Source organism: Eriocheir sinensis, chromosome 55, assembly GCF_024679095.1.
Source record: "Eriocheir sinensis breed Jianghai 21 chromosome 55, ASM2467909v1, whole genome shotgun sequence".
NCBI lineage: Eukaryota > Metazoa > Arthropoda > Malacostraca > Decapoda > Varunidae > Eriocheir > Eriocheir sinensis.
Window position 1 is genome coordinate 10,939,246 of NC_066563.1, and position 26,754 is coordinate 10,965,999.

A 26,754-nucleotide genomic window follows, 5' to 3' on the forward strand; every position below is an offset into this window, starting at 1 on the left:
GAGTCATCATCTCTCAACCAACCATATCCTAGAGACGCTAAAGGCAATGGTCATTGGACTATTCTACGTAGTCTGTAAAACCAGGATATGGCATGGAGGTTATGTTTTGTCTGCTTGTATTGAAGGGGTTAAACTTATCAGTTCTTCAGGTTATACAGAATATTTAGGCTACTTCTATTAATTTTTACCTATTTTTTGTTCATATGAACTTTTAGGCGCTCTCCTTACTTTTCTCCTGCAAAATTTTGGAATTTGCAATTCATCATTCTGAGATTTTTCTCTAAGCTGTTCCTTTTTTCTTCCTCCAGGAGTGGGGCACGACATGCCTAACGTTCGAGAAGGACCCTGAGCCTTTCGGCAAGGTGCGGGATGCCAACATCGTGGCCATCGCGCGGGAGATGGGCATCAACGTGGTCGTCAAGACTTCCCACACTCTGTACAAGCCAGAAAAGTGAGTTCAGAATTCCACAACTGGGTCACCTACCTCCTTATACTGTTGCTCAAAAGTAGCCACTGACTTTGTTTCCATGATCCCAAGTGGGTTTGTTTGCCAATTCATAAATAGTTAATAGATGCATCATTAGTATCCTCACTGAATAAAATATTGCTTGAGAATGTTTATCATTAATATTCAGTCAGAAGTTAATTTTCATTCCTCGGCTCAAATTACCCGAGTACATTGTTTTCTTTTTGGTGAACATACTCTTCTTGTCGCTGCTTTCATGCCACACAAAGTAGTACAGTACTGTTAGTAATGGCATGTAATAATGACCAGCTGTTTAAATGCAGCGTCCTATATACCATTAAAAAGGCTCTGGTGGTAAATAATAGCACTGCATTTTTTTTTCTAGAATAATTGATAAAAATGGTGGAAAACCTCCTCTAACGTACAAATCCTTCCAAAATATCCTAATGACCATGGACCTGCCGCCACTCCCCCTGAGCACAATAACCCTTGATGACCTGGAGAACAAGTACACGCCCCTCACGGACGACCACGATGAGAAGTACGGCGTGCCAACCCTCGAGGAGCTGGGTGAGTTTTATGATTTTTATACAGCACAGTATTATATCTTGGAGGAAACATCTTGGATTGAACATCTGTTAAGGATGTCACTGCAGTACAAATATTAAGTATACAAATTTGAGTTATTTTTTAACTAAAAGTCCTATTTGGTATTTTTTCAGTTAAAACCTAAGCTCTGAAGTACTGAATCATATTTATGTTACAGTTGCATAAACATAATGGAGAACACTTACAAAGCTTCAGCAATTGTCAACTGGCTGTGTGACTGAAGCCAAAGACTCTACTTGCAACTATATAGAGGAAATTGTACCTAAAGGTGCAAATGTCCAACAATATGATGACGCATTTCCTGATGACTTTCCTCTCTACAGGTTTTGACACAGAGTCGCTCCAACAGACGGGGTGGAAAGGCGGCGAGAGTGAGGCTCTGACCCGTCTGGAGCACCACCTAGAGAGGAAGGCGTGGGTGGCTTCCTTCGGCCGGCCCAAAATGACGCCCCAGTCCCTCTACCCCTCCCGCACTGGCCTCTCACCTTACCTCAGATTTGGCTGCCTCTCATGTAGGAGGTTTTTCAAGGAACTCAATGAGCTCTACAAAAAGGTAGGTTGATGAAGTCATGGCTTAGAGTAATTAATCTGATTATGTACAGTTATAATATTATCACAGGAAAGCAACCTTTTCACCTCAGTGATTGACATGTTTCAATAAATTTTAATATGCTTTTCTTTAATCTGATAAGCTTCTACTGGAAATTACTTGTTGCTAATATAAAAAAAAAATGAGGGGAGGCTAGTCAAAAATAAAAGCTTGGTAATTTCTGACACAGACAGCTCTCGAATTAAGTAAAAATGCACGAAACCCCATTAGAAAAAATTGTTGTATCCCCCAGAGAGACATAATGGTGTTCTGCAAATTTAGTAATATATAGATATTTCTAATATTGGAGGTCATTGGTATGTGCCAGTCTCAAATTAGTAACTGGAAAAGCTAGGCAAAAAACTTAACAGTAATAATTGAGTTAACTGATTGCCACTCACCCAACAGATCAGGAAGTCTCCCCCGCCCCTCTCCCTCCACGGGCAGCTGCTGTGGCGGGAGTTCTACTACACAGCTGCCACCAACAACCCCAAGTTTGACCACATGGAAGGAAACCCCATTTGTGTGCAGATACCATGGGACAAGAACCCCGAGGCCCTCGCTAAATGGGCTAATGTAAGCAAATTTTATACTTCACCCAATGTTAGTCTTTTACATTACAGTACATATATTTATATATGTATACATGTTTACTAATTATGAAAATGAGCAGTTGGTATCTTTTTTTATTTTATGTAACCCTTTATTTTGTGCAGTAAAACTAAAACTAAATTTAGATCTCAGATGACATATTGTATACCTTAAACTTCAGAATAATCTTTATATAAATGAAGCCTTTAAACCAGTGCAGGTCAATTTCTTTTATAAAAAAAATCAACTTAACCAAATACTTTGTTCATTCAGGGCCAGACAGGCTACCCGTGGGTGGATGCAATCATGACACAGCTCCGGAACGAGGGATGGATCCACAATGTGGCGCGGCATGCCGTGGCTTGTTTCCTCACCCGGGGGGACCTGTGGGTGTCCTGGGAGGAGGGAATGAAGGTATGTGCTCGGCTTGACTAGTCTCTTGAAAAAGGGATGCCACCACTTGTAACACTGTATTGCTACAGTTCAAATAAGACACCACTATAGCTTTGTAGAATCATTATGACATATGAGGCCAGTATATCAATTAACAGTAAGTGTTGCGATGGACCTGGACCATGTATTGCTTTGTCAGTATCTGTGATGATACTACATATTGTGCAAGTATACATGTGTAATTCTTGAAGCATAAATTTGAATTTTCAGAATGCTATGATGAATAATCAAACCATGATTTGATGTAGTAACTTTTCTGTGCTGTTCCTTAGTCATCTTGACACAACCTTATACTAATCTTTACAGGAAAATTTCATGTTCAAAACACTTGAGTTTCCATGAGTTCTATAAGAAAAGGCTTTGTTAATATATAGCCTAAGTCATATTGTGAAATGAGTTTTGTTACAAAATGAAGCACCAAACTTACATTTGTTGTCTTTTCAGGTATTTGACGAGTTGCTTCTCGATGCTGACTGGTCTGTGAATGCCGGCTCCTGGATGTGGCTGTCGTGTTCCTCCTTCTTCCAACAGTTTTTCCACTGCTACTGCCCAGTGCGGTATGGGAGGAAAGCTGATCCTAATGGAGACTATATCAGGTGAATATTCTGCCATTTTAAATTACCCAACCATTATTTTTATTCATTATCAAGTAATCCTGTTTCTAGCAGTAAACAGAGTGACACAAAATACCACGGGAAAAGATCCCTCGTTTACTTGGAAGTTTCATAATAGTCAAACACTGGAGACCCATACTTGTGATATTAAGTAATAATTATATCATGGGGGCATTTCATGTCCATGTTTACTAATCTTTTTCTTGTACCTTCACCTTTCTATCCTGATGTTTCATTTTCTTTAAGTAGTCAAAGTTTCACTGGGATGGTCTACTCATTTCAGCATCAATGTCATTTGGTTACTTTTGCTACACATGATGGGTTGGGTAAAAGGGATTTATTATAAGATGATCCCATTCTTAAATCATGTGTCAAATTCCTGAGAATCTTACATAATGATTGATTTGGATTGACCACCTTCCTTGGCTAAACAAATGACTAATCCATATTCTTCTCTCTGCACAGAACATATCTACCTGGGCTCAAAAACTTCCCCACCAAGTACATCCACGAGCCCTGGACAGCACCCGAGTCAGTCCAGCGTGCGGCCAAGTGTGTGATTGGCCGGGACTACCCGATGCCCATGGTGGACCACATCAAACAGAGCCAGAACAACATTGAGAGAATGAAGCAGGTGTACCAACAGCTTGCACACTACAGAGGCAAAAGTGAGTACAGTAGAGGTTCAAGCAGCAGGTGTTCACCATTGTGGTTATGGGCTTATGGGTGTTTGTGTACCCAATCATTCTGCTTTAATTTTCTACGTACACTATTAGTACAGGGCTTTGTGTAGTGCGGCGACTATGCCTGATGAACGAGCCTCCCATAACCCACTTAGCCAGGGGGGTACCTCTTTGGCCGACTCGGTAAGGAGTGGCTCTCCTGTCACGCTGGTCGCGGGTTCAATCCCAGGCAGCCGGGGAATACCCTCTCCTTGTTGTGATTAATTTCTCGTGTGTTTCGATACACGCAGAGGACGTGTTGGAAAATAGAGGAAATAGAAAAAGAAAATCCCAGGGCATGAAACTGATGGCAAAGCGGTGGGCATCCTATCCTGTGGTTCTGTTGAGTTTCCCTGAAGGGGTAACAGGTAGGATGGCCCATGCTCTCTGAGGTTAATAGAAAATGGGAGAGTTGGAGGTATGTCTCTACAGGGACGTTGTGGAATAGTGAACCGTTAGTGGTCACTGTCTAAGGTCTCAACACGGAAATTAATCTACATAGAGGGGAAAGTCATGTAGTGCGGCGACTGTGCCTGATGAACGAGCCTCCCATAACCCACTTAGCCAGGGGGGTACCGTTTTGGCTACCTCTTTGGCCGACTCGGTAAGGAGTGGCTCTCCTGTCACGCTGGTCGCAGGTTCAATCCCAGGCAGCCGGGGAATACCCTCTCCTTGTTGTGATTAATTTCTCATGTGTTTCGATACACGCAGAGGACGTGTGGGACCGAGAGAGTAATAGAAAAAAGAGAATAGAAAATCTCGTCATAAAATTTGCACAACTCCGAATACTGAGTAACTCAACAAGGGTAGGACTCTATTGTGCTGAGTTATGAAGGTTTTACTGTAATGGCAATTTGTTTCTTCATGAGAATTACACATGCTTAAATTTGTTATTTGTTAGGGTTAGGTTTGTTAGGGCAGCCATATTTTTAACTATCTGCTTATTGATAATATAATGATTACTGAGTCTAACTTAGAAAAGAAGTCCCAGATTTGATGACTGGGCCAGAACATGCAACAGCTGTTTGATAAGCAGAAATGGAAAAAATTTTCAAGGCATAATGCCTGGTGTGTCTCAGGTCCCATTAATAATTGAAAAGTTATTGTTTGTTAAAATCTTATTATATAATATACAATAAATTAATAGCAGTGATGATAATAAAGCACAAAATCTAACATTGTTGTTCTATCAGTTAATCCAGCAATCAAGTCACCAACAATGGACCACTACCCGTCACCCCCGCCAGACTTTGAGAAGAAGCGGAGCAGCAAGACGGGAAAGAGTGACATCCAGAGGGACTCCAACTACCGAGTACAAGTGCAGGCCTGACTCAAACTGGCCTCGGATGACCACGAGTGCTAGACTGGCCTTTACTAGCCCTCACTATCCCTCTCCCCCTGACCCCTCCAAAGCATGTGCAGCAAGACTCGTGTGCTCTGAGGATGGAACCGCATGATGGTTGACTGTGAAAATAATATCTGTTGGTCAAAGAGTGAAATTGTGTAATATTTCTTGGTAAGCTGTTCTGAATTAAGGTCAATATTTTAGTCCAACAACTACAAATTATTTTATCATGTTTGTAAAGTTTAAAAAAGCAGCCATTTTGTAAGAGGACTATATTTTACGCTGGATGAATTAAAATCCGATGCCTCTTTTAGTACATACACTCAAGTGGCTCATTGTAAATATAAAACTTACATTAAGCTCCTTTTACAATATGTTTACAAAGAATGATACTTGAAGAAAATCGTTACACAGGCTTTTCATGACTGAGCTCCATTAGCTTCAATACAATTAAGAGATTGAAAGGCACTAACATGGACAAGTCTGTTTTTTACTGGAGAGGCAAATTATTGTTTTAGTAAAGTTCTTGATCTTAAAGCAAACATCCATCTCACGTGTACAGAACTCTAAACTAGAAAGAAAATTCTTAATGGCAAAATTTTTACACAAACTAACGCTCTTGATAATTAATGGTATGAACTTACCAAAGTTTCAATAATGTATGAAGTCAATAGATTTTTCTTTAACATGCTCTCTATACTGGCTATAGAGATGGAAGAAAAATTTTTATACTCACTAATCATTAGCAGTCATCACATCTCTCCATAATCATGTTTTTAATACCAGTATAGTAAGTTCTACTTATTATAACTCATAGTGTACAAAGCTACAATTACTAACTATTTCTTGTAATTGTCCAAGTGTATGTATGAATTTCAAAATATGCTTGCTCTATGTATGCAATATGTTTTGTAGGCACATTAAATTTGTCTTCAGATTGCAATGGGTTTAGCTAGACACTTAAAATTCATAATACAGAGGTGTCACATGCCTCTAGTCTTGATTTGATCTGTACTTGATAGGAAACAGGACATTATAGGATTTACAGATCAAGCAGTGAATGTGTACTTGTTGCATATGACATTCCTTTGCAATACTACATTCTTTTTACTTTACTGTCTTGTAGTTACATTAGGCATGAGTGAAGAAGTGAAAGTTTAGGGATTATTTAATTGCAACACATATCTGTTTGTGTTCCCTTTTCTTCTGCTTTGTGCACATTGCTTTACCAAAGTGTTAGGAAGTATATCTGTATATAAACTGGCTATGTAATATTATTTTTAACCCTGAAGACATCTTGATATTTTGCATGCATACACTATTCCTACTATTGTAGGAAAGTAATTTGGTTCATAAACCTGATCATTGTAATAACTATATAAGTGCTGTTTATCACAGTTGTGATATTGCTGCAACATGGTCATTCTCAGATCAATAGATTAAACTGCCAACCTAAAACCAGTCTGTGTTAACTACAAAGTCGTGGTACCCTGTGAAACTCTGTCAATGGCCCATTGTTGGATTACTGGTTATTTAGATCATTATACAATTGTATCAATGTTAAAAGTATTACTTAGGAAAACTATGGCTGTAGAGAATTATCTACAGCTTTCCTACCTGCAGTACATTGTATTATTTCTGTACCACCTCATGGCAAGGCTGCAATCTGTGACTGACATGTATAAGGCACTTAGTTTTGTTATATTGCTAAGAATATATTTAAAAGAGCTATCTTTTAATACATCAAATATTGAAGATTGTTTTAAATACCCTTATAAAAACTGCATTGACTTATGATTGAGATCATTTATACTTATTGATCTTTACTGAAAATATCCTGACGCAGTAAAACCATAGGTCCTGCCTGAAAATACCTTTTCTGACCATGGAACTCCTATTGCACATTAGGGCTAACTGAAGCAGTTTGTGGGTGAGTGAAACACTAATTTGAGCAAAACAGTGATCAGAAGGATGCTCACCTGTGTTCCCAGGGCTTGGCCACTCAGTGCAGGTGTTGGCTCTGAACACTGCAGGCACTAAACCCAAGGTAAGTCTACTTATTTAAAGGTTTTCTTGAAAACTGGAAGCACTACAATATACTGTGTAGAATCGGACAAAGATACTAACCCACTCCTAAGTTTGAGTTTGTATTCCACTATTAACTCCTAAGTTAGTCTGAATGTGCCTCCATAATGCAATGTTTGTTCTCCTCACCATTTACTGCAACATGAAAGCACACTCGGACTAACCTTATTCCATATGTTAGAAGACGGGCTCACCTAAATAAACTAAGCTTTGGGTTTGCATTGTCTGATTCTACATACTACTTCCCTTAAAGTAAATTCTACACAGTGTAAGTACTACATTTCCAATACAACTGAAGTATTATGCTGCAGTTAAGGCTTGACTACCACCTTACCTATATTCTTCCTCTCACTCATTTGCTTAAAGGCATCTACTATGTCTTCGAATTGCCAGACAGAATCAACACGTGGATGCAGTTTCTTTGATGTGATCATATCAAGGATTTCCTTCCAGCCTCGGGTGAATGCAACCAGGTTCTTATCTCTCAGTTCATTCAAATTGAACCCTGCAAGAAAATTAACATGCATAAATCTAAAGTGATATATTTTGTATGATGTATGAGACTTAAGAAATACATGTGCACACATACACAAAATAATAGAAGTAGTTCCATAATTTTTATCTATTTTTTTGTGAAGTCTCTGCCTGAAGAGGTGTCTAATTATGCAGTGAACCTTCACTTTTAACGAACCAATTGGGGAAAAGGGGGCGATATTTTATCCAAAAACCTGTTATATTCGAGGGACCCAAACTTTTCACATATAATGAAGTCTGTTGGTTATATGAGTTGTAAGTTTGCTATTTCCAAGCATTTCTGTATATAATGAAGTTTGTTCATTATATTTGAGGACAGTTGAGTCATGGAAGGTTAAGATATGAGTGTTTACAGTCGGAGAGACAAAACTTGACTGACTAGTCATGCACTGCCTGATCAGCATTGTTTCCTTTGCCACCAATGTGTGTGTGTAAATGTTCGGCCAGCCCACCACTGAACTGAAGCCTGCACTTACTGAACTTGGTTGGTAAATGCCCACACATACCAGACTGGCCCAATATGTTTGTTAAAGCCAAAATTCATTAAATTGAGGTTTGTAAAATGAGGGATTACTGTATTAGTATTTGCAGAGTTGTACGAGTCCTAGTTAAGGAGAAAGGTGCATGTTTTTATACACACAAAATGATGAACAGCAGGCATAGAAATTTTATCAATTTTGGGGGAGGAGCATTATTATCTGTGAGGTTCACATCCAAAGCCCCATCTACATGATCAGGCAATGCCAAAGATGGATGTTTTGAAAAATATTTTATCAAATTGTACAACCTTCAAATGTCTTTACATAAATATTGAAATCTATATCATATAAGTCCATTCCTGTGCTAATGTGAACATGCTAACACAATGGCGGATGACTTGAGTGTCTAAGCCAAGCAGCAGATAAACCGTACCTGCAATGCCGTAGTTCTTCATGATGAGTGGGTATGGAGAGATGTTTTTTGTGGTCCACCACACCTTGAAAAGCTGCCACAGATTGCGGTGCTCCTTCCCAACCATGCTGCGTGCCCCAATCAGCACCACCTAATTGCACAAACCATTAATTAATTATTGTAGCACCATTAATTAATTATTGTAGCAAGGCTAAGTAAAACTGTGGTTAGATAACTGTGCCTAGCTTGTAGAGAATCTTGTTTCTATATTCTGTTCTCTAATTTTAACAATACACTAGATATTATGATGGTTAAGTAATTAAAAATATACAAATGAATTTACATCAAAGAGTATGAGATTATCATGATGCACCATTGTATCATTTTGCATAAATTGTCTAAATACATAATAATGAATCAACAAAAGATTCTGTAAGCAAAAACAATCCATCAGGAGATTGTCCATCAAGTAGTGCACATAGCTGCTGGTGAGTCTCTTGATACCAGTGAACGTAGGAAGATATCGAATCATTTCTTGAGTTTTTTACTCCCCAAAATAAAGTGAGAGCACGTGTTGCATATTTGTGCAAAATACAATTCCATATATGTTAGGAGGGTGGTCAGAAAATTAGTCATTACTTGTTTATTTTTAAGAATTTGGCCTACATCATGCAAAATTTTCATATATTTCTTAAAAATTCCCCCTGCATGATCTCCTTAAAGTCATCAAAAACAATTAGTGTGTTTTGAGGGTAAACTGGCCTCATATGGAGTTGATTTTGACACGGAACACCTCCTCCTCCTTAGTTTCGCAGACAATGGAGAAAGGTGTTGGTGTTACTAGAACCATAGGAGCATACACTGCGATAAAAGACATGAAGCCCAAAGTGTGCTTCAGCCTCATTTGCATTATGAATACACTCTTTAAACGGAGCAACATCAACAATGGACAGCTGCAGTTTTCTGGCTAGAGCTAACCCCCCCCCCCCCCAAGGTTCATGACTACATTTTTCTTCATTGAATTGTAGCAGACACTTTTTATTCCATTCCTGTAGCTTGGTGATGTCTTCTGGTAGGAAATCCACAGTCAAGGGGTTAAATAGTACTAAGGGTTGATCTATGTGTAGTGACTGACCCACCTGATGCAGAAGGTCGCCCAAACTCATTCAGCGACAGGGGTATCTCTTTGGCCAATTGGTTAAGGAGTGGCTTTCCCATCCCACCGGTCATGGGTTTGATCCTCGGCGCCAGTAAAACACTTTCTGGGTTTGGATTTTTTCCTTGTGTGTTTTGTGACAGAGATCATACAGAAATAAGGTAAAGTGGAATTCAGGCATCACGTATGGAAATAAGGTAGCAAGAGAGGATAGGTAAGGGATGAAACAGTGGATGACAGGTGTTGGGGAGTTATGAAAGGAATATGTGTAAACATGAGATTAAAAAGGGTATCAAAAACAGTATTACCCCAAACTCTGTCATATGCATCAGAGACATGACATTGCTGAAAGGAGCAACATAAGAGGTGTATGTGGTGTGTCGACATGGAATTGTTGTGCTGGAAGCTTCCCCCGGCGTCCATGGGCCTCTAGAAGGCTCCGGGAGGAACGAGCAGGGGGGCGGGGAGCCCCGTGGGGGGCGGCCAGATGCCAGGCGGGAAGTTTTGCCAACTCGCATATATTTTTGCTACATGTTTTTGTATGATCTAAAACATACTGTAACATTCTAGACTGTACTGTTCTGGATATATATAGGAGAAGAGGGCGAGAGAGTCCAGTCCCAGTCATAGTAAGCTAGTGGTAAGTGAAGAGTCCGAGTGAAGTGTACTACTAAGGAAGAATATTAAACTACAGAAGCTGTGCAGTGTTTACATATCTCCCTCCCACGGAGTCTCCTGACGGCGACACGGAACCCAAGTAACATGTCCGGCATAACATTGGCGTCAGGAGTGTAGCCATTTGTTTTTCGCCATGGAGACTCGTTCCCAAGCTGCCCAGAGGGACGACATGTTGACTGAACTTTTGGAAGCCTTGAGACTATAGGGGGAGAAACAAGAAAGAGCACAGCAACAACAAGAAAGACCACTCCAGGAACTCAAAGAACAAGAAAAAGCACACCAAGAACTCAAAGAACAACAAGAAAGAGCACAGCAACAACAAGAAGGAACACTCCAAGAACTCAAAGAACAACAAGAAAGAGCACAGCAACAACAAGAAGGAACACTCCAAGAACTCAAAGAACAGCTAGAAGATCGCTTCACAGGATTACAGCTACAGCTAAAAGCAGTACAAGATGGAAGTGAATCAGTGCAAAGAGAAATGACTGATGTGACCACGAGCTTGGGACAACGCCTGATAGAAGTGGAGAAAGAACACACAAATCTTCAACAAGAGATGGAGGTGGTACGAGAGACGACACACAAAGAAATATTAGAAGTGCAGGGAAAGGTGAACCGTACAGAACAGGCAGTTTGTGATGTAAGTGACAGAGTGAAGGCCCTTGAAGACTGCTTGGCTGGAAACGGACAGCCAGTGCCAGGCTGAATGCCTGCAGGGGCTAGTTGTACCCAAGATGCTTCTCCTACGCAAGTCCGGGGTAGTTTGAGCCCTGTTTCGCCTGAGTTTATCCCCCCAAGAAGTTCTGCCAGCCCCATGAGTCTGCTGGGTTCGCCTGTTAGAAAGAAGCCTCAGGAGTTTGATGGCAAGGTCTCCTGGGAGGCTTACCGCGCTCAGTTTGAGCTGTTGGCAGCTCGGAACGGATGGGATGACCAAGAGTGTGCGGTACAGCTGGCCACTAGCCTGAAAGGGGCGGCGCTGGAGGTCCTTGCTTAGCTCGACAATGCGACAAAGGGCAGCTACAGCAGGCTGGCACAGGCGCTGGAGCAACGATATGGGACCAAGCACCAGAACGAGCTATTCAGGGTTAGGTTCAGAACCCGCAACAGGAGGCGTGGTGAGTCTCTTCAGGAACTCGCTCAGGACCTTGAGAGCATGGCGCACAAGGCATACCCAGGTGCCACCCCTGACCTGCTGATGGTTTTGCTGTGTGATCAATTCATCGATGCCCTGGACAGCCCTCAGCTGAAGATACAAGTGAACCAAGCTAAGCCAACATCAATGCAGGAAGCTCTGGCACGTGCCATGGAGTTTGAGTCCTTTGTTAGGTCTAGCTTGTCAAGCTTCAGGGACGACTCGACTTCTGGCTTTAGGGCACGAAAGGGCGCTGTCAGCGACACAGACAGGTTCCAAGGAACGTGCTGGTACTGCGAGAAGGTTGGGTACAAGGAGAACGAATGCTATAAGAGGAAGAAGGAATATGAAGGTGGCGCTAAGAAGAAGCCCAGGGAAGGACCCAAGTGCTGGACCTGTGGAGAAAAGGGGCACTGGAAGAATGAGTGTCGGAAAAATGTGCCCCCAACGAGGGACCACCACTCGGGAAACTAAGAAGGACTGGTTCACGGGGGCAACGACCAGTCTGTCCTGTACATGCCCCGAAGATATCAACGTGCAGGAGAACCACCATGACGAACTGCCAAGTGGGGGGCAAGGTTGACGGAGTGTTGTGGCCTGTGGTCGTTGACACAGGCTTGGAACGCACATTTGTGCGGCCTGACGTGGTGAGTCATTGTCAGCTTCCTAAGACGTCGCATCGACTGTGCGGAGTCACTGGACACTATGCAGAGCTCAGAGGCCCAGTGGACGTGAAGTTTGAGCTCGGAGGAAAGGAAGAGTCCCTCTCTGTGTACGTGGCTGACATGGACGACCCCTGCATCCTAGGTATGGATTATCTTGTCTCCCACAGGTGCGAGCTGGACTTCCGCGCTAAGCAGCTGACTGTAGGAGGAAGGAGGGTGCCACTGAGCACTGTGCACAAGGAGGGCCTGCCAGTGACAGTCAAGCGCACCACCATTATTCCTCCGAGGTCAGAGATGCTGTTACCCTGTCAAATTACGGGTGCCCCCCCCAGCTAGTCTGTGTGTGGTAGAGAGTGGAAGTCGATGTCCGGTAGAAAACGGGGTGATTGTAGGCAGTACTTTGGCAGACCCTACTGCAGCGGAAGTGCCTGTCGTCATGGCCAATGTCTCCTTCAGCCCAAAGAAAAGAAAACAAGGGACCATGGTGGGGTTGTGCCAAGAGATCGACCAGAAACCAAGAAGCTGTGTCTGCAGGAGAACCCTGATGAAGCCCCAGGAGGAGCTGCCCGACTACCTGCGCGACCTGTCTGACAGGAGCTCCAAGTGTCTAGAGGAGCCCCAAGTGGAACAGCTCAGGGAACTTCTCGTGAGGAATGCAGATGTGTTTTCCACAGGAGACCTGGACTTGGGGTGTACGGACCTGGTAGAGCACCACATCGACACAGGTAGCCACCGCCCAGTGAAGCAAGCTCCTCAAAGGATGGCACCAGCCCATCGCAAAGAGATGGGTGTGGTGATGGATGATCTCCGGCAACAGGGGTTAATCGAGCGGTCCAGCAGCCCGTGGGCGTCTGCTGTAGTGCTCGTCAGGAAAAAGGACGGTTCCCTCAGGTGCTGCGTGGACTACCGAGCCCTCAACGATCTCACCATCAAGGATTCATACCCACTCCCACGGATCGACGACACGCTCGACGCCTTGGTGGGCTCCAAGTGGTTTTCAACACTGGATATGAAGTCTGGGTATCACCAAGTCAAAATGGCGGAGCAGGACAAAGACAAAACAGCCTTCTCCTACAGTCAAGGCCTGTGGCAGTTTAGGCATGCCCTTTGGCCTGTGCAACGCGCCGGCCACGTTCGAGCGGCTGATGGAGAGGGTGCTGGAGGGACTTCACTGGAAGACGGCACTCATCTACCTCAACGATGTGATTGTCTTTGGCCAGACCTTCGAACAGGAGATGGAAAGGCTATCAGAGGTTTTCGCCCGGTTTAGAGCTGCACACCTTAAGCTCAGCCCGAAGAAATGCTGTCTGTTCCAAAAGGAGGTCCAATACTTGGGACACATCATGAGTGAGGCTGGAGTACGCACTGATCCTGAGAAGGTGGCTGCGGCAAGGGACTGGCCGACACCCACCAACGTGAAGGAGCTGCGGAGCTTCCTCGGGTTGTGCTCATACTACCGCAGGTTTGTGAAAGGCTTCGCTATGATTGCTGCACCACTGCACCTCCTGACGAAGTAGGGGCGCAAGTTTGAGTGGACAGCGGAAACTCAGGTTGCCTTTGAGAAGCTCAAGGAGGCCCCCATCAGCTTGCCCGTACTCACCTACCCAGACCCCTCTAAGCCTTTTATACTGGATTGTGATGCCAGTGATGAGGGGATTGGTGGAGTGCTGTCCCAGGCATGTGCCGACATGGAACGGGTTGTGGCCTACTTCAGCAAGAAGTTCACCCCAGCCGAGAAAAACTATTGCGTGACCCGGGAAGAACTCCTGGCAGTAGTCAAGAGCCTTGACTTTTTCCATGCTTACCTGTACGGTGCAACTTTCACCATCCGCACGGATCACGGTGCATTGCAGTGGTTGAAGTCACTGAAAAACCCTGAGGGCCAGCTTGCTCACTGGATAGGTAAACTAGAGCAGCATCACTAGGTACACTATTGTGCACCGATCTGGGCTAACACGGTAACGCGGACAGCTTGAGCCGGCGCCCCTGCCTACCTGAGTGTCAACATTGCCTCCAGAGGGAAAGCGTCCAGAATATGTGCCGCCGCACTACAGTGGAACAGACAGCGGAGGTGCCATGGGAAGACTTGGGAAAACTGCAGCAGGAGGACCGAGATCTGAGACCAATTATGGAGTGGCTGAGTCAGTCATCAACGCGACCTGGGTGGGAAGTAATCTCGAGAGAAAGCCCTACCACCAAGAATTACTGGACTCAGTGGGACACTCTTCGGATGGACGACGGGGTGTTGCAGCGACGCTGGGTCTCTCATGATGGTCTTGACCACTACTGGTCCACGGTGCTACCTGTGAAGTCCCGGGAAGGCGTCCTGAAAGAAATGCATGACAGCATCACCAGCGGACACCTTGGGGTAAAGAAGACACTGAGTCGCCTGCGCCAAAGGTTCTACTGGGTTGGCATGAGGAAGGACGTGGAAGAATGGTGTCATGCGTGTGAGGTGTGCTGTGCAAAGAAGGGCCCCAAGAAGCGTCACCATGCCCCATTGCAACTAAACCAGGTTGGAGCCCCCATGGAACGGGTGGCAGTGGATATAGCAGGACCCTTGCCTATGACGACGAATGGAAATAGGTACATCTGTGTCACAATGGATTACTTCACCAAGTGGCCGGAAGCCTACGCCATCCCTGACCAGGAAGCCACTACCATCGCCAAGGTTTTGGTGGAGGAGTTCTTCTGTCGCTTCGGTGTGCCTAACGAGCTCCATTCCGACCAGGGAAGGAATTTTGAGTCAACAGTTCTTGCTGAGTGCTGCAAGCTCCTGGGTATCAAGAAGACCCGGACCACCCCTCTGCACCCACAGTCAGATGGAATGGTGGAGAGGTTTAATTGGACGTTGGGCCAGGAGTTGGCCAAGCAGTGCAACAATGATCAGTCTTCATGGGATCAGAAGCTGCCTGCGCTTCTCATGGCCTACAGGTCTGCCGCCCACGAGACTACGGGGTATTCACCAGCAAAGCTGATGTTTGGACGTGAGCTGCGATTGCCGGTGGACCTACTGACAGGAAGGCCTCCTGGGGAAAGCCTTCCAAGGGACGCCTCCAGTTTTGCCCTCAACTAGAGGAACAGCTGGAAGAGGTGCACCATCAAGTCCGAGGTGCCTTGAAGTTCTCCGAGGAGGCCATGAAGCGCAGTTACAATATGAGGGCAAGCCATGTTGACTTCAAGGAAGGAGACCAAGTCTGGCTTTACAACCCACAGAGGAAGAAAGGACAGTCTCCGAAGTTACAGAGCCCCTGGGAAGGCCCTTACACTGTGCTAGAACGCCTCTCCGACGTGACTTACCGAATCCGGAGAACGGAAAGGACCAAGCCGAAAGTTGTCCACGTCAACCGCCTATGGAGGTACCACGGTCCGGGAAACTACACCTGGAACAACTACAGACACCCAGCAGCTGACGAAAACCCAAGGGACGTCCAGGACCGAGAGGAGGTCGACGACGACATAGGCCTTCTGGACCTTTCAGCCGAGGGAGATAACCTCCCGGCTTCAGCAGATGTTTCAGGGACACCCCAAGAAGCGGATGACGACGAGGCGCACCAGGAGACAGACGCACAGGAGGCACCGAGCAGAAGACAGAGACAACGCAGGCGTCCACAGCGATACGACAATTATTATGTTTTTGATTAATTCTCTTATGTTTGTATATAGTTAAGTGTGTGATCGGGACGATCACAATTAAGAGGGGGGGATAGTGTTGTGCTGGAAGCTTCCCCCGGCGTCCATGGGCCTCTAGAAGGCTCCGGGAGGAGCGAGCAGGGGGGCGGGGAGCAAGGCGTGGCGCGGCCAGACGCCAGGCGGGAAGTGTTGCCAACTCGCATATATTTTTGCTACATGTTCTTGTATGATCTAAAATATACTGTAACATTCTAGACTGTACTGTTCTGGATATATATAGGAGAAGAGGGCGAGAGAGTCCAGTCCCAGTCATAGTAAGCTAGTGGTAAGTGAAGAGTCCGAGTAAAGTGTACTACTAAGGAAGAATATTAAACTACAGAAGCTGTGCAAAGTGTTTACATATCTCCCTCCCACGGAGTCTCCTGACGGCGACATGAAACCCATGTAACACATCCGGCATAACAGAATGATATAATGAGTAAATGTATAAGAGTTTTGATATAAGAGTAATGGCAAAAGAAGTGGATTGTGGAGTAGTTGAATGGATGAAACATGGTACTCTGGGATGGTTTGGATATGTGGAAGGAAGGAATGAAAATGACTTTGTATGGATGTGTGGAAGGGCAGGGAATGATTGATAGTGGATGACTATTGGAGAGAGTAAGCAGGTGAGGGACTGAAAGGAGTGCTAGAAAAGGGAAAATTGGAGACTTACCATGGCTCCCTCCTCGGGGAAGTTCCCTTGAGGAGACAGGGCGTCAGAGATACTGATAGATAACTATTTAACTAGTAATGGATTATTTTTCCATTTTTAGCCAAGAGCTCTATCTTTACCTTGCCAAGGGGCTCTAGGAGGTTTTGACTCTTTGTGAAGTCTGTTCCACTAAGGTTGTCCAGCACCACACTCACACCCTGGGGCCGCTGCTTCAGCACCTCGGCCTCATAGTCCTGAAAGTGGCGTCAAGATATAGTTGCCTGTATTCTTAACACCAGGGACGGCTTCAGTCAGTAAACTGCCATTATTTCCAGTGCCCACCACATTAATTATAACAAAGTCTTTTCAGCTACTTAAACACTGGTTAATGAAGTGCTGTCAAAAGCTGATATATGTACATGTATATATCTCTCCCCCAAAAAGGGGTGGAAACAATTAAGATTTAGAGAAAAAAGATCAATTGTTGGGTAAAAATTATATGAGAAATGAATCTAGACACCTAATCTAACATTACTAAAGTCCTAAAACTTTATTCATGTATATTATTAGGAAACTGGCAATGCATAACTGAACTTAAAGTAACATGGAATGTGAATTCAAAGTTTTATTAGAAATGCTGGAAGAGATTTCTCTAAAATGCAATGCCATTGGGCCTGTGCTAAAGGCAAAGACAAACCTGTTTTGGAGGAGAAAAGGTAATTAGACCAGAAAATTATGTACTGAACTAAGCATAGTTTGCAGATTATGAAAAAATAGCAACAGTGAATACTTACACTTTTAAAACAGTGAGAGTATACAAAAAAGCAGAAGCCTGGCCTTTTTTTCTGCCTTTATGACACTGTTCATTTACATACCTATTCTGAATTATGTTTTTCACAGCAAATAATTCCTCCCTAGGGGATATACACTACATTCAGAGTCTATTTCTTTGTGCCAGCATACCCTGTTCTTATTTGAACCAATCATTAAGTTTTCATTCTTTTACCTTTTTGTTCTATTAAAAACACCCAGAAACGTCATCTCCAATTTACAGCGAATTATTCTCCTGCAACAACCACAAGTGCCTCTACCTTGTTTGTGCACAGGTTCTGCCTCATCTCGCCCTTCACCAGTTTCTCTCACTCTTGATCAGTCATTCTCATTCCCTCAGTTTTACTTGTCATACTAAGCCCACTGCATACACTCCCATTATTCTCACCATCTATATTCTGTTCACGACACTGCTCATTTTCAGCTATGGCCATTATTTAACATCAACACCTCACATGCATCAACACTAATGCAACTATTCTATCATGAAATTACACTTTATTGCCTCACTCATCACTTATTCTATATAACACACCTGATCATAATGGATAGGGAAGTCCACTCCATTTTTCTTTATGGCCTGGTGTTTGTACTGAGAGGCCGTGCCAAACACTGTAACCCCGGGGACAGTCTTGGCAAGCTGAGTGGCGGCCCAGCCAACACCCCCTGTCAGTGCAGGACACAAAAATGTTACAGAAATCAACAGTATTTTGATACTTACCTTTACTTTTCATTATTGTTTCAGCCTGTTCTTATATCACATATATAACCACATCAACATTCCTCAGTACAAAAATATTTTCATAAATCAAAAGGAGTAAGTAGTTGGCTGTATTGAGCTTTAGAACATAACCTGCTTAAAGGCCAAACAAAATTTATGTTAAGAAAGCAGGACCCAGCACCTATACTGGGCCCTGTACCCTCTAATCTCCATTTTACTTTTCAAACCCAGAAGTATCCCATTCCTACAAGTACAGGTACTAACACAGACTCTTAGCTCCCAGGCTCCTGCTGGCCCCTGAAACCTAGCAGGCCCAGGGAAACATTATGTGTGAACTGCAGGACATTAGAATTAAAACATGTCTTGCAAAATATTAACATGTAGAATACTAAGTGAACAAGCTTACAAGTTCATCCGTTGGGATATCAATCAAGATAAGTGCTCTAGAAAGAAAATCTTAGCACAACAAATAATACATTACTCCTTTAGTGAACTTTCTTCATGATCTTTACCTGCAGCACTGTGGATGAGAACAGCCCCTCCCTCCCTCAGTCCCCCCTGGTGGAAGATACTGAAGTAGGCAGTGAGATAAGTCACGGTGAAGGATGAGGCCACCTCAAAACTCATGTCATCAGGAACAACCAGCACACTGTCACAATCAACAGTGATCTGCTCTGCACACGCTCCTCCGGTGGGACAGTGAACAGCTACATGGTCTCCAGCCTGAGAGTAACAGTTTATTTGAGCAATCTTAAAAAATATAAATGTGGTTACTGAAGACACCAAAAAACTTTAATTCTGTTATACCTGCTAGAAACACAAGTATATAAGGTCATTACATTCATTATAAGGAGAAAAGAACCATGCATGTATGTGATCATTGGCTTAATTTACAAGCACTACTTCAATAGTACATACTGAATTCAAAATATCCTAGCACTGAGCAGCAAACATCATTTGGTAATAAGTCATGGATTTGAAATGGCAAATTCCTATGACAAGAAGTAATGTTAGGAATTATTGAGGAAAAAGTGGGAGGGATGGAAAAGAAAAGTAACCTATACAGGACCAGACAAAGTTTGCTGAGTTGAGGGCTGGAGTTCAGGGCAGCCATGGAGAGCATACCCCATAGCACTGGGCTCCAGATCCATCATATAGTGTTAAAAAAAAAAAAAAAAGGATGTATGAATATGGGATTCATAGTAATCATTTATGGCTTCTTTAAGGTTGCATGACCTCAGCCTTAGCTTTCATTTGTATTCAGTATACAGGGTCTCAAGTTATTCATCCTGATTCATTCCAAACAGCTAAGTGAACTCACCATAACAAGTAAATTTAGTAATCCACACAATAACTTAGTAATTCATTACAGAAATTATGATCACTATTACGGAAATGTTAGTGTAAGAGTCTTTCACATGCAGTCTTAATCACATCTTTTCTTTCAAATGATGGATTTGGTAGATTGGCTGACACCATAATTCAGCTAGATATTTTTCCTTCTTCAAGTTTTTGGATAATATCATGTTTCCTTTTTATCAATATTGTTTCTCTTTTACCATTAGTAACTTTGGGATCCTTGAAAAACTTGATAACACATGGCAGCCACAGGAAGACAGCATCACACAATCTCAAGGATGCAGAAACAAGCGAAGACTGGTGTGGTCTTGCCACTCTCATGACAAACACATGGTTATGAAATGCATGAAAAGAATGATTGCAAATCCAGCACCATTCACATTCCTATTGTCATCTGAAATGGACCTCTCATGAATCCAGCATCAACCAAAATACTGTTAACCAATCCCATCGTTATCCGAGACCCTACCGTATCTCTTATTTGTTGTCTAAATAGGCTATGCAGATACTAATGTTACCCTGTATTTATTTCTATTTACAAACTACATTACACAAATAGACTCACCTTCACTGTGGTCACCTCCGTCCCCACAGCCGTCACCACTCCAGCACACTCCAGGCCAATGGTGCACGGGGGCTGGACATAAGGACTCAAGCCTTGGCGGACATAGATGTCATAAAAGTTGAGTCCACATGCTTTGACACTCACCGTCACCTGGTGGGCCAAAGGGTCAGGAGTGGACTCTCCTTCCTCCACCTGAAGAATGATGCCTTTTGAGAATTCAAGAATTTATATTTTTTCTCCCATGCTTTTTTGGTCACTTTAAAAAGGTCTCCAATTCCTAATTTCAATTTCTTTTCTGTAATAACAAATGAGAATACCATTGCACTTATATGTAAGAATTGATGTGTAATGGCCCAATGAAGGCCTTGAGCTATGGGTTACCCTTTGGCTCGGTGCTAAAGTGTCTATCTCACATCTCAGGGGGGTTAAATGCTGAGTGACTTTGGGGAAAAGATATATTTTCAAGTATATCAACCTCTCATGAGCTTCAAGAGGTGTCAGTCCCCCCCACGACAATGTTGGGATTCATACCCACTTCCTGAAGCACATGAAAAATTTACCTTCTCAGAAATATACCTTTTCCACAACCTGCCTAGGATTCAAACAGGTCCCCCAAGACATGAGCTGAACACTTTAGCCAAAGGGTAGCCGTTTCTTACCTGGATGGGGGCACGTCCCATCCAAAAACTGTGCAGTCTCCAATCAAAACTGCAGCAGACGGTTTTCATGAAGATGGTCAGATGGTTGGCTAATATGACATCGCAAGATAGTGCAGACAACTACTATTTTCAAGACACAGTCAACAACAACAGTCCATACTAAACACCTAAAAGAGCAGCCAAACCACTAGAACAAATTAATCAAACTCATATAAGATCAAACCAAGATGCTTGTTCAGATGGTGTTTGAAGGAATTCACCGAGATGACAGAGACAACAGAATCCGGCAAGCTGTTCCAAATTTTAATTATTCTCAATGAGAAGAAGTGGGCTGTCACCTCTGCATTACAGTGAGGAAAACAAAGCTTATAGGAGTGACCTCTAGTGTCCCTATTGGGATTTCTCATCAGCAAATGTTTAAGATTAGGGCAAAGTCCTTTTAAAATTTTAAACACCATAATAAGATCAGCTCTAATCAGTCTGCCTTCGATCGAGTAGAGACTTAATTATGGGAGATGATCCCCATAAGGTATGTCACAGAACCCAATGATTTTCTTAGTCCACCTTCTCTGAACAGCTTCTATAAGTCTAACATCAACCAAATATCCAGTAAACCACACCACAGAAGTGTAGTCGAGGATTGGCCTAATATGCGAAATAAAAACCATAAACTCATAAGTCTAGAGTTCTACAAATAGTTGGGAAACTATTGAAATGCCAGGATTTTCCTTTTTACTACACTCCCACACAACCACTGCGTGTAACGAAACACGAGAAATTAATCCAGACAAGGAAAGGTTTTGCTGGCGCTGGAGATCGAACCCGCGACCAGCAAGGCGGGAGAACCACTCCTTAACCAGTCGGTCAAAGAGGTATCCCCCTCGCAGAGTGAGTTATGGGAGGCTCACCCATCAGGCAAGTCGCTGCTCTACACTGTAATTCTCTCAAAAAATTTTGAGCGCACAGATCTCAAGCTTATGGGTCTGTAACGAAGAGGATCAGAATGACCCTCTTAATTACATTCCTCTTAATTCAGTCCACATAAGTCTCAAGCCATTACACCAAGATGCTATTCTCCATTATTGCTTACTAGTAAGAAGACTAAAAAAAAATTGACTTTATAGGTAATGGCTTGATGTGATATTATATGCATTTTCAACCATTTTCATGTGCTTTATAAATATGATAATGTAGAAAATACCTATCTCAGCAACCCAGACCATGTATAGCTCTGGTGGAGTTTTGGAAGCTTTCTACTGTTCCTCCAAACAAGGGAACTCAACCTTGAAGATGCAAGTTAAACACAACACTGACAAGTCTTCTGACCCAGGCTGTGAATGCTACTGTCCCACCAGTACAAAATATCACTCTTACTCCTGTAATTACAGTTACCAATGGAAACACACTTATTAGCTGACTTCATAGCTGCCATTTCATTGTTTCCAGAAATAATTATTAATCTACAATTTGAATTAGCAGATATTCCTTATGATGTTCTGTGTCCATATATAAGCAGATATTTTCAGTGGGAAATTGAAAGTTTCTGAACATTGAGAAAATGACTTATTGATATTACTTTAGTTTCAATTTCTTTAACAAACAGATGAAAGCCACCAATATATATATATATATATATATATATATATATATATATATATATATATATATATATATATATATATATATATATATATATATATATATATATATATATATACTGTACCACAAGGATGAAAAAGATCAATGAAATTTATGATATATATTTTTTACAGCTACACTGATTTGTAATAGTCTTTGCAAAAATCAACAATAATCTTATACCAATTATGTTTAATTACATTAAAAGGTAAGCTTATTGAAGAGCCTAAATTTCACGATGAATTTCTGGTATAATTTTGGTCATATAATTTTCATATATAATAATTTCCTGTAATATAAAAGACTAGTAAGTATTCCAGGACCCAAATAAAATATAAACCTCTCTTTACACAAATAGGCAAAACAATTTTCAACATTTAAAAAATTGCAGCTATAAAACCTCTTATTACTATAATACTCTATGATGTGTATAATAATCCTTCCAGCAGATGATAAAATGAAATGTATAGAAAAAGATTCTAAATAGAAAGGGTCCACTAATTTTAATAATAACCCACCCCTTTAGCACCTCAACCATAGTAGGTATAAAGTAGCACATATTTCAAATTACTCAAATAATAATATTAAGTGGAATCCCTTTCAGTCCTCAGTACCTAAAATTTCAAAATCCAGAATTCCTCATAACTTAGTATATTAACCACCTACATACACATCCCAGGTACAAAAGTACTCTATGTACACATTCCTCAAGTCCTACACAAATTGTAATTGAAGGTCATACAGTCCCTCAGTTGTTTTCGCTGCCCCTGCCTTATTTCCTTGCCCGGCGGTTCATGGCAGCAGCACACTGAGGGCAGTACCACTTTCCTTTGGGAGGAGCAGTGATGCCAACACATGGATAATGGAACCATTCCACAGGACACTTGGGGTTGTCACACGCTACCATGTCACCATAAGACACTTGATTACACACGCAGTACCTTGGCTCATTGGGATCATAGGTCCAGTCTGGGTTTTCTGCACTGGGGTCCATTAACGAATCCTGCAGAGGGTCCTCTGAGGGGGCAGGTGAAGCTTCCTGGGGTGGCGCTGCCGCCAAGCTGCTCACTGACCCATGCTTCTTCTTCTGTTTCTTATTACTGGAACCTGAAGAGCTGCCTGTGGTCCCAGAAGTGGTGGTGGCAGCCTCCTGTGGCAGAGCAGAGGCAGCCAGGGCTGTCTGGGCTGCATTGGCTAGCTCACTACCAATGGAGAAGTCAGAGGGCTGGACCCCAGAGGTGATGGCATCATAGGAGGCCTTGAGACTGGCAGTGCGGCGACCCTGCTGCATCTGCTGGGTGGCAGCAATAGCCTGGGAGGCAGCAGCAGCTATAGCATTGCTTCCTGCCCCCATGTGGCCCAGAGTGTATGATATGGCAGAAGAAGGAGGGGGAGGGGAGACAGACATTGCAGGAAGACCAGCTGGCTCCATTCTTTCTTCCTTTTTGATTGGTGCTGTTGCAGCAGCAGCAGCAGCAGCTGCAGCAGCCGCAGCAGCAGCAGCTGAGGATTGCCGGCGGTCTGAGGTGCGAGAAGATGCAGAGGATGATGAATTGGCAGTTACATAACAGCGATTCTCCTTCTGGCTGTCCCTGATGGGCTCGTCCAGTTCCAACGACCGCTTCTCCAGCACCTCAGTCACCCCAGGGCTATCAGCCTCCAGCTCACACTTGAACTTTTCCAGCTCCTGGTCCAGCTTCCTGACGTAGCGCTCAAGGAGGTCATGCATGTTGGTGGCAATGCTAACCTTCTCGTCAGCATCGTCCAGCAGTCGATAGTACTCCTTGCGGATCTTCTCGTACTCGGCATCCCTCTCTTGGGGCTTCATCTTCCTGGCATTGCTGAAGAAGGTCTTGATCTGCTCCTCCAGCTGGTCTGAAGTGTTCTGGATGCCAAGGTCCAGTTCACGCAGATCTGTTGTGCGGTCCCGAATCTCCTGAGGGATCTGCTCGATCACCTCAAGAAAGTCCTCCAGATACAGCATGGTGAGGGGGCGGAGGCGGGGGAGGGGGAGTGCTGGACCTGTCCTCACTGGTGCACTGCGGCCCCGTAGGTGGTGACGCCTTGGCGGGTCATTGCCTGACTCGCACTCAAGCTAAAGTACGGCGCTGTGTCACGACTTGGGCTGCCTTCTGACCCGTGGCTGGCCGATGGCTCAACGAGGTAAAGGAGTGTGGCGGGGGCTGAGTGGCTGGTCGAATCTGGCGCGGCTTGCCCGGGACACCACCACTACACCTCCACTGCCTCGGGGGACACAGCTGATGGTACTTCTGGCCGAGTCAATCAAAAACTCCCCTGTAACCTTGGCAACCACGACAAATGTAAATAAAGGAAGGGATTTGAGGCTCCGTTTGCCGCTCCCTCCGGACTGGCTCCTCTTCTTCTTCTAGCGGCGGTGTTGTGAGAAATACCTCCTCGCGGAAATAAGTCGCTCTTCTGTCCACTACGCATGCGTACTGGGGAATACATGGCAGGAAAACATTAATTTGCCTGGTTTTGTTCTAGTTTGTGCTCATTGTGATGGTTGATATTGCCCACAAGAAAACGAACACACCAGACCAACAAACCAAACCAGCAAGAACTGAGTGAACATCAACGTGGGGTAATTCTTCCTTAAATCTTCAACATTTGTTTGTTATAAAGCCTTGTCTTAATTAAAAGTGTTTCTTTGACGTTTGTGCCGTGTATTGGAGCCGAGACAAGCAATGTAAACGATAGGGATGAGTGAAATACAGAATAAGTAAGCAAGTTGACCTCTCTCTGCGAGCTATTTTGCGGGTGCGAGCTAATTCCTACAGCAGCGGCCTTGACAGCAGGTAAACAAACCCTCGTGTGAACAATACTAACGGGGAACTTTTCTTTGTCATATTATCATTCCTAGATTACCGGATAAATTTCTACCTTACTTACACGGCATTCATCCCCGACTGTCAGTAATAAGACCAAGTAATTGTTTTGTGGGCCTAACGCATAACTACGTCACATCACCACATCAACTACTTCTAAAGGCCAAAAAGGAGATCAAATGGCCAAAATCAGCGCTCTTTTAGGTCCATGTTTACTGTAGAAGGTTCAAACTACCACCAGGGTTATTAAACTATCCCTGGAAGTGCCCATAACTGCTACAAAAAACAAATCTATGTGCTTGGACCCGAAATGTTTACGGATATGGCCCTCAGTCAGTTTCATTGGTGGTCATCTCATGAGCCACACCTATACTGAGCAAAGAAGAAAGGTCAGACTACCAGAAGGGTTATTAAACTACCCCTGGTATTGCCCAAAACTCCTACAACAAAAACAAATGTATGTGCTTATATAGGACCCGAACTGTTTAAAAATATATGGCCCCCTAAGTCACTTTCAATGGTGGTCTTCCCTTGACACACCCACACCCATACTGAGCAAAGAAGAAAGGTCAAACTACCATAAGAGTTACCCCTGGTAATGCCCAAAACTTCTACAAAGAAACAAACGTATGTGCTTATTTATAGGACCTGAATTGTTTAAGAATATGGCCCTCAAGTCACTTTCAATGGTGGTCTTCCCTTGAAACATACCCACACCGAGCAAAGAAGAAAGGTCAAACTACCACAAGGGTTATTAAACTACCCCTGGTAATGCCTAAAACTCCTTAAAAAAGAAACAAATGTATGTGCTTATTTATAGGACCCGAATTGTTTAGGAATATGGCCCTCAAGTCAGTTTCAGTGGTGGTCTTCCCTTGAAACACACACACACCGAGCAAAGAAGAAAGGTCAAACTACCACAAGGGTTATTAAGCTATCCCTGGCAATGCCCAAAACTACAACAAAAACAAATGTATGTGCGTATATAGGACCCGAACTGGTTTAGAATATGGCCCCCCCCAAGTCACTTTCAATGGTGGTCTTCCTCTAACACACCCACACACTGAAGGCAAAGGACTCAATGAACAGGTGAGGTGATATGTCCCTTACCTGCAGTGCCTCGTAGCCTCCCACAGCTCTCACCAGCACCCTCTTCACCATGGCTGCCGCTGGCGTCCTCTGGTGCTCTGCCCTGCCTACTGAAGCCTCAAAAGGACGCTGGCAGACACACAATGGGCATCATGACGTCCATTTGTGCCCTTGAGACATCCTTCTTTT

At 43.5% G+C, this 26,754-nt stretch overlaps 2 protein-coding genes across 4 annotated transcripts in view; one reads left to right on the plus strand and one right to left on the minus strand.

The window, feature by feature from the left end:
* LOC126984070 (cryptochrome-1-like) overlaps positions 1-7,144 on the plus strand; it is a 48,111-nt gene extending 40,967 nt beyond the window's left edge. The window contains exons 3-10 of the mRNA XM_050837466.1: positions 309-451; positions 852-1,036; positions 1,399-1,628; positions 2,073-2,240; positions 2,529-2,669; positions 3,153-3,304; positions 3,788-3,990; positions 5,238-7,144. Of these exons, the coding sequence (XP_050693423.1) occupies positions 309-451; positions 852-1,036; positions 1,399-1,628; positions 2,073-2,240; positions 2,529-2,669; positions 3,153-3,304; positions 3,788-3,990; positions 5,238-5,374 (1,359 nt within the window). The 3' untranslated portion in view covers positions 5,375-7,144. The remainder of the gene's footprint in view (positions 1-308; positions 452-851; positions 1,037-1,398; positions 1,629-2,072; positions 2,241-2,528; positions 2,670-3,152; positions 3,305-3,787; positions 3,991-5,237) is intronic.
* LOC126984071 (inhibitor of growth protein 3-like) lies at positions 6,545-26,754 on the minus strand. 3 transcript variants are annotated; one of them, XM_050837469.1, is made up of 7 exons: positions 26,587-26,754; positions 20,334-20,525; positions 18,922-19,132; positions 18,224-18,354; positions 16,998-17,111; positions 8,921-9,050; positions 6,545-7,979 (listed from the first exon to the last, which is right to left on the minus strand). In XM_050837469.1, the coding sequence occupies exons 1-7, from the start codon at positions 26,635-26,637 to the stop codon at positions 7,786-7,788; spliced, it is 1,023 nt and encodes a 340-aa protein (XP_050693426.1). In that variant the 5' UTR covers positions 26,638-26,754; the 3' UTR covers positions 6,545-7,785. The 3 variants fall into 3 exon arrangements, with proteins under 3 accessions (XP_050693426.1, XP_050693425.1, XP_050693424.1); XM_050837468.1 differs by lacking the exon at positions 26,587-26,754 and adding an exon at positions 20,993-21,028; XM_050837467.1 differs by lacking the exons at positions 6,545-7,979; positions 8,921-9,050; positions 16,998-17,111; ... (1 more) ...; positions 18,922-19,132; positions 20,334-20,525 and adding an exon at positions 22,737-25,086 and having other exon boundaries at positions 26,587-26,735.

Coding starts and splice junctions, on each gene's coding strand:
- LOC126984071 (XM_050837467.1), bottom strand. CDS start 24,614: ATGCTGTATCTGGAGGACTTTCTTGAGGTGATCGAGCAGATCCCTCAG.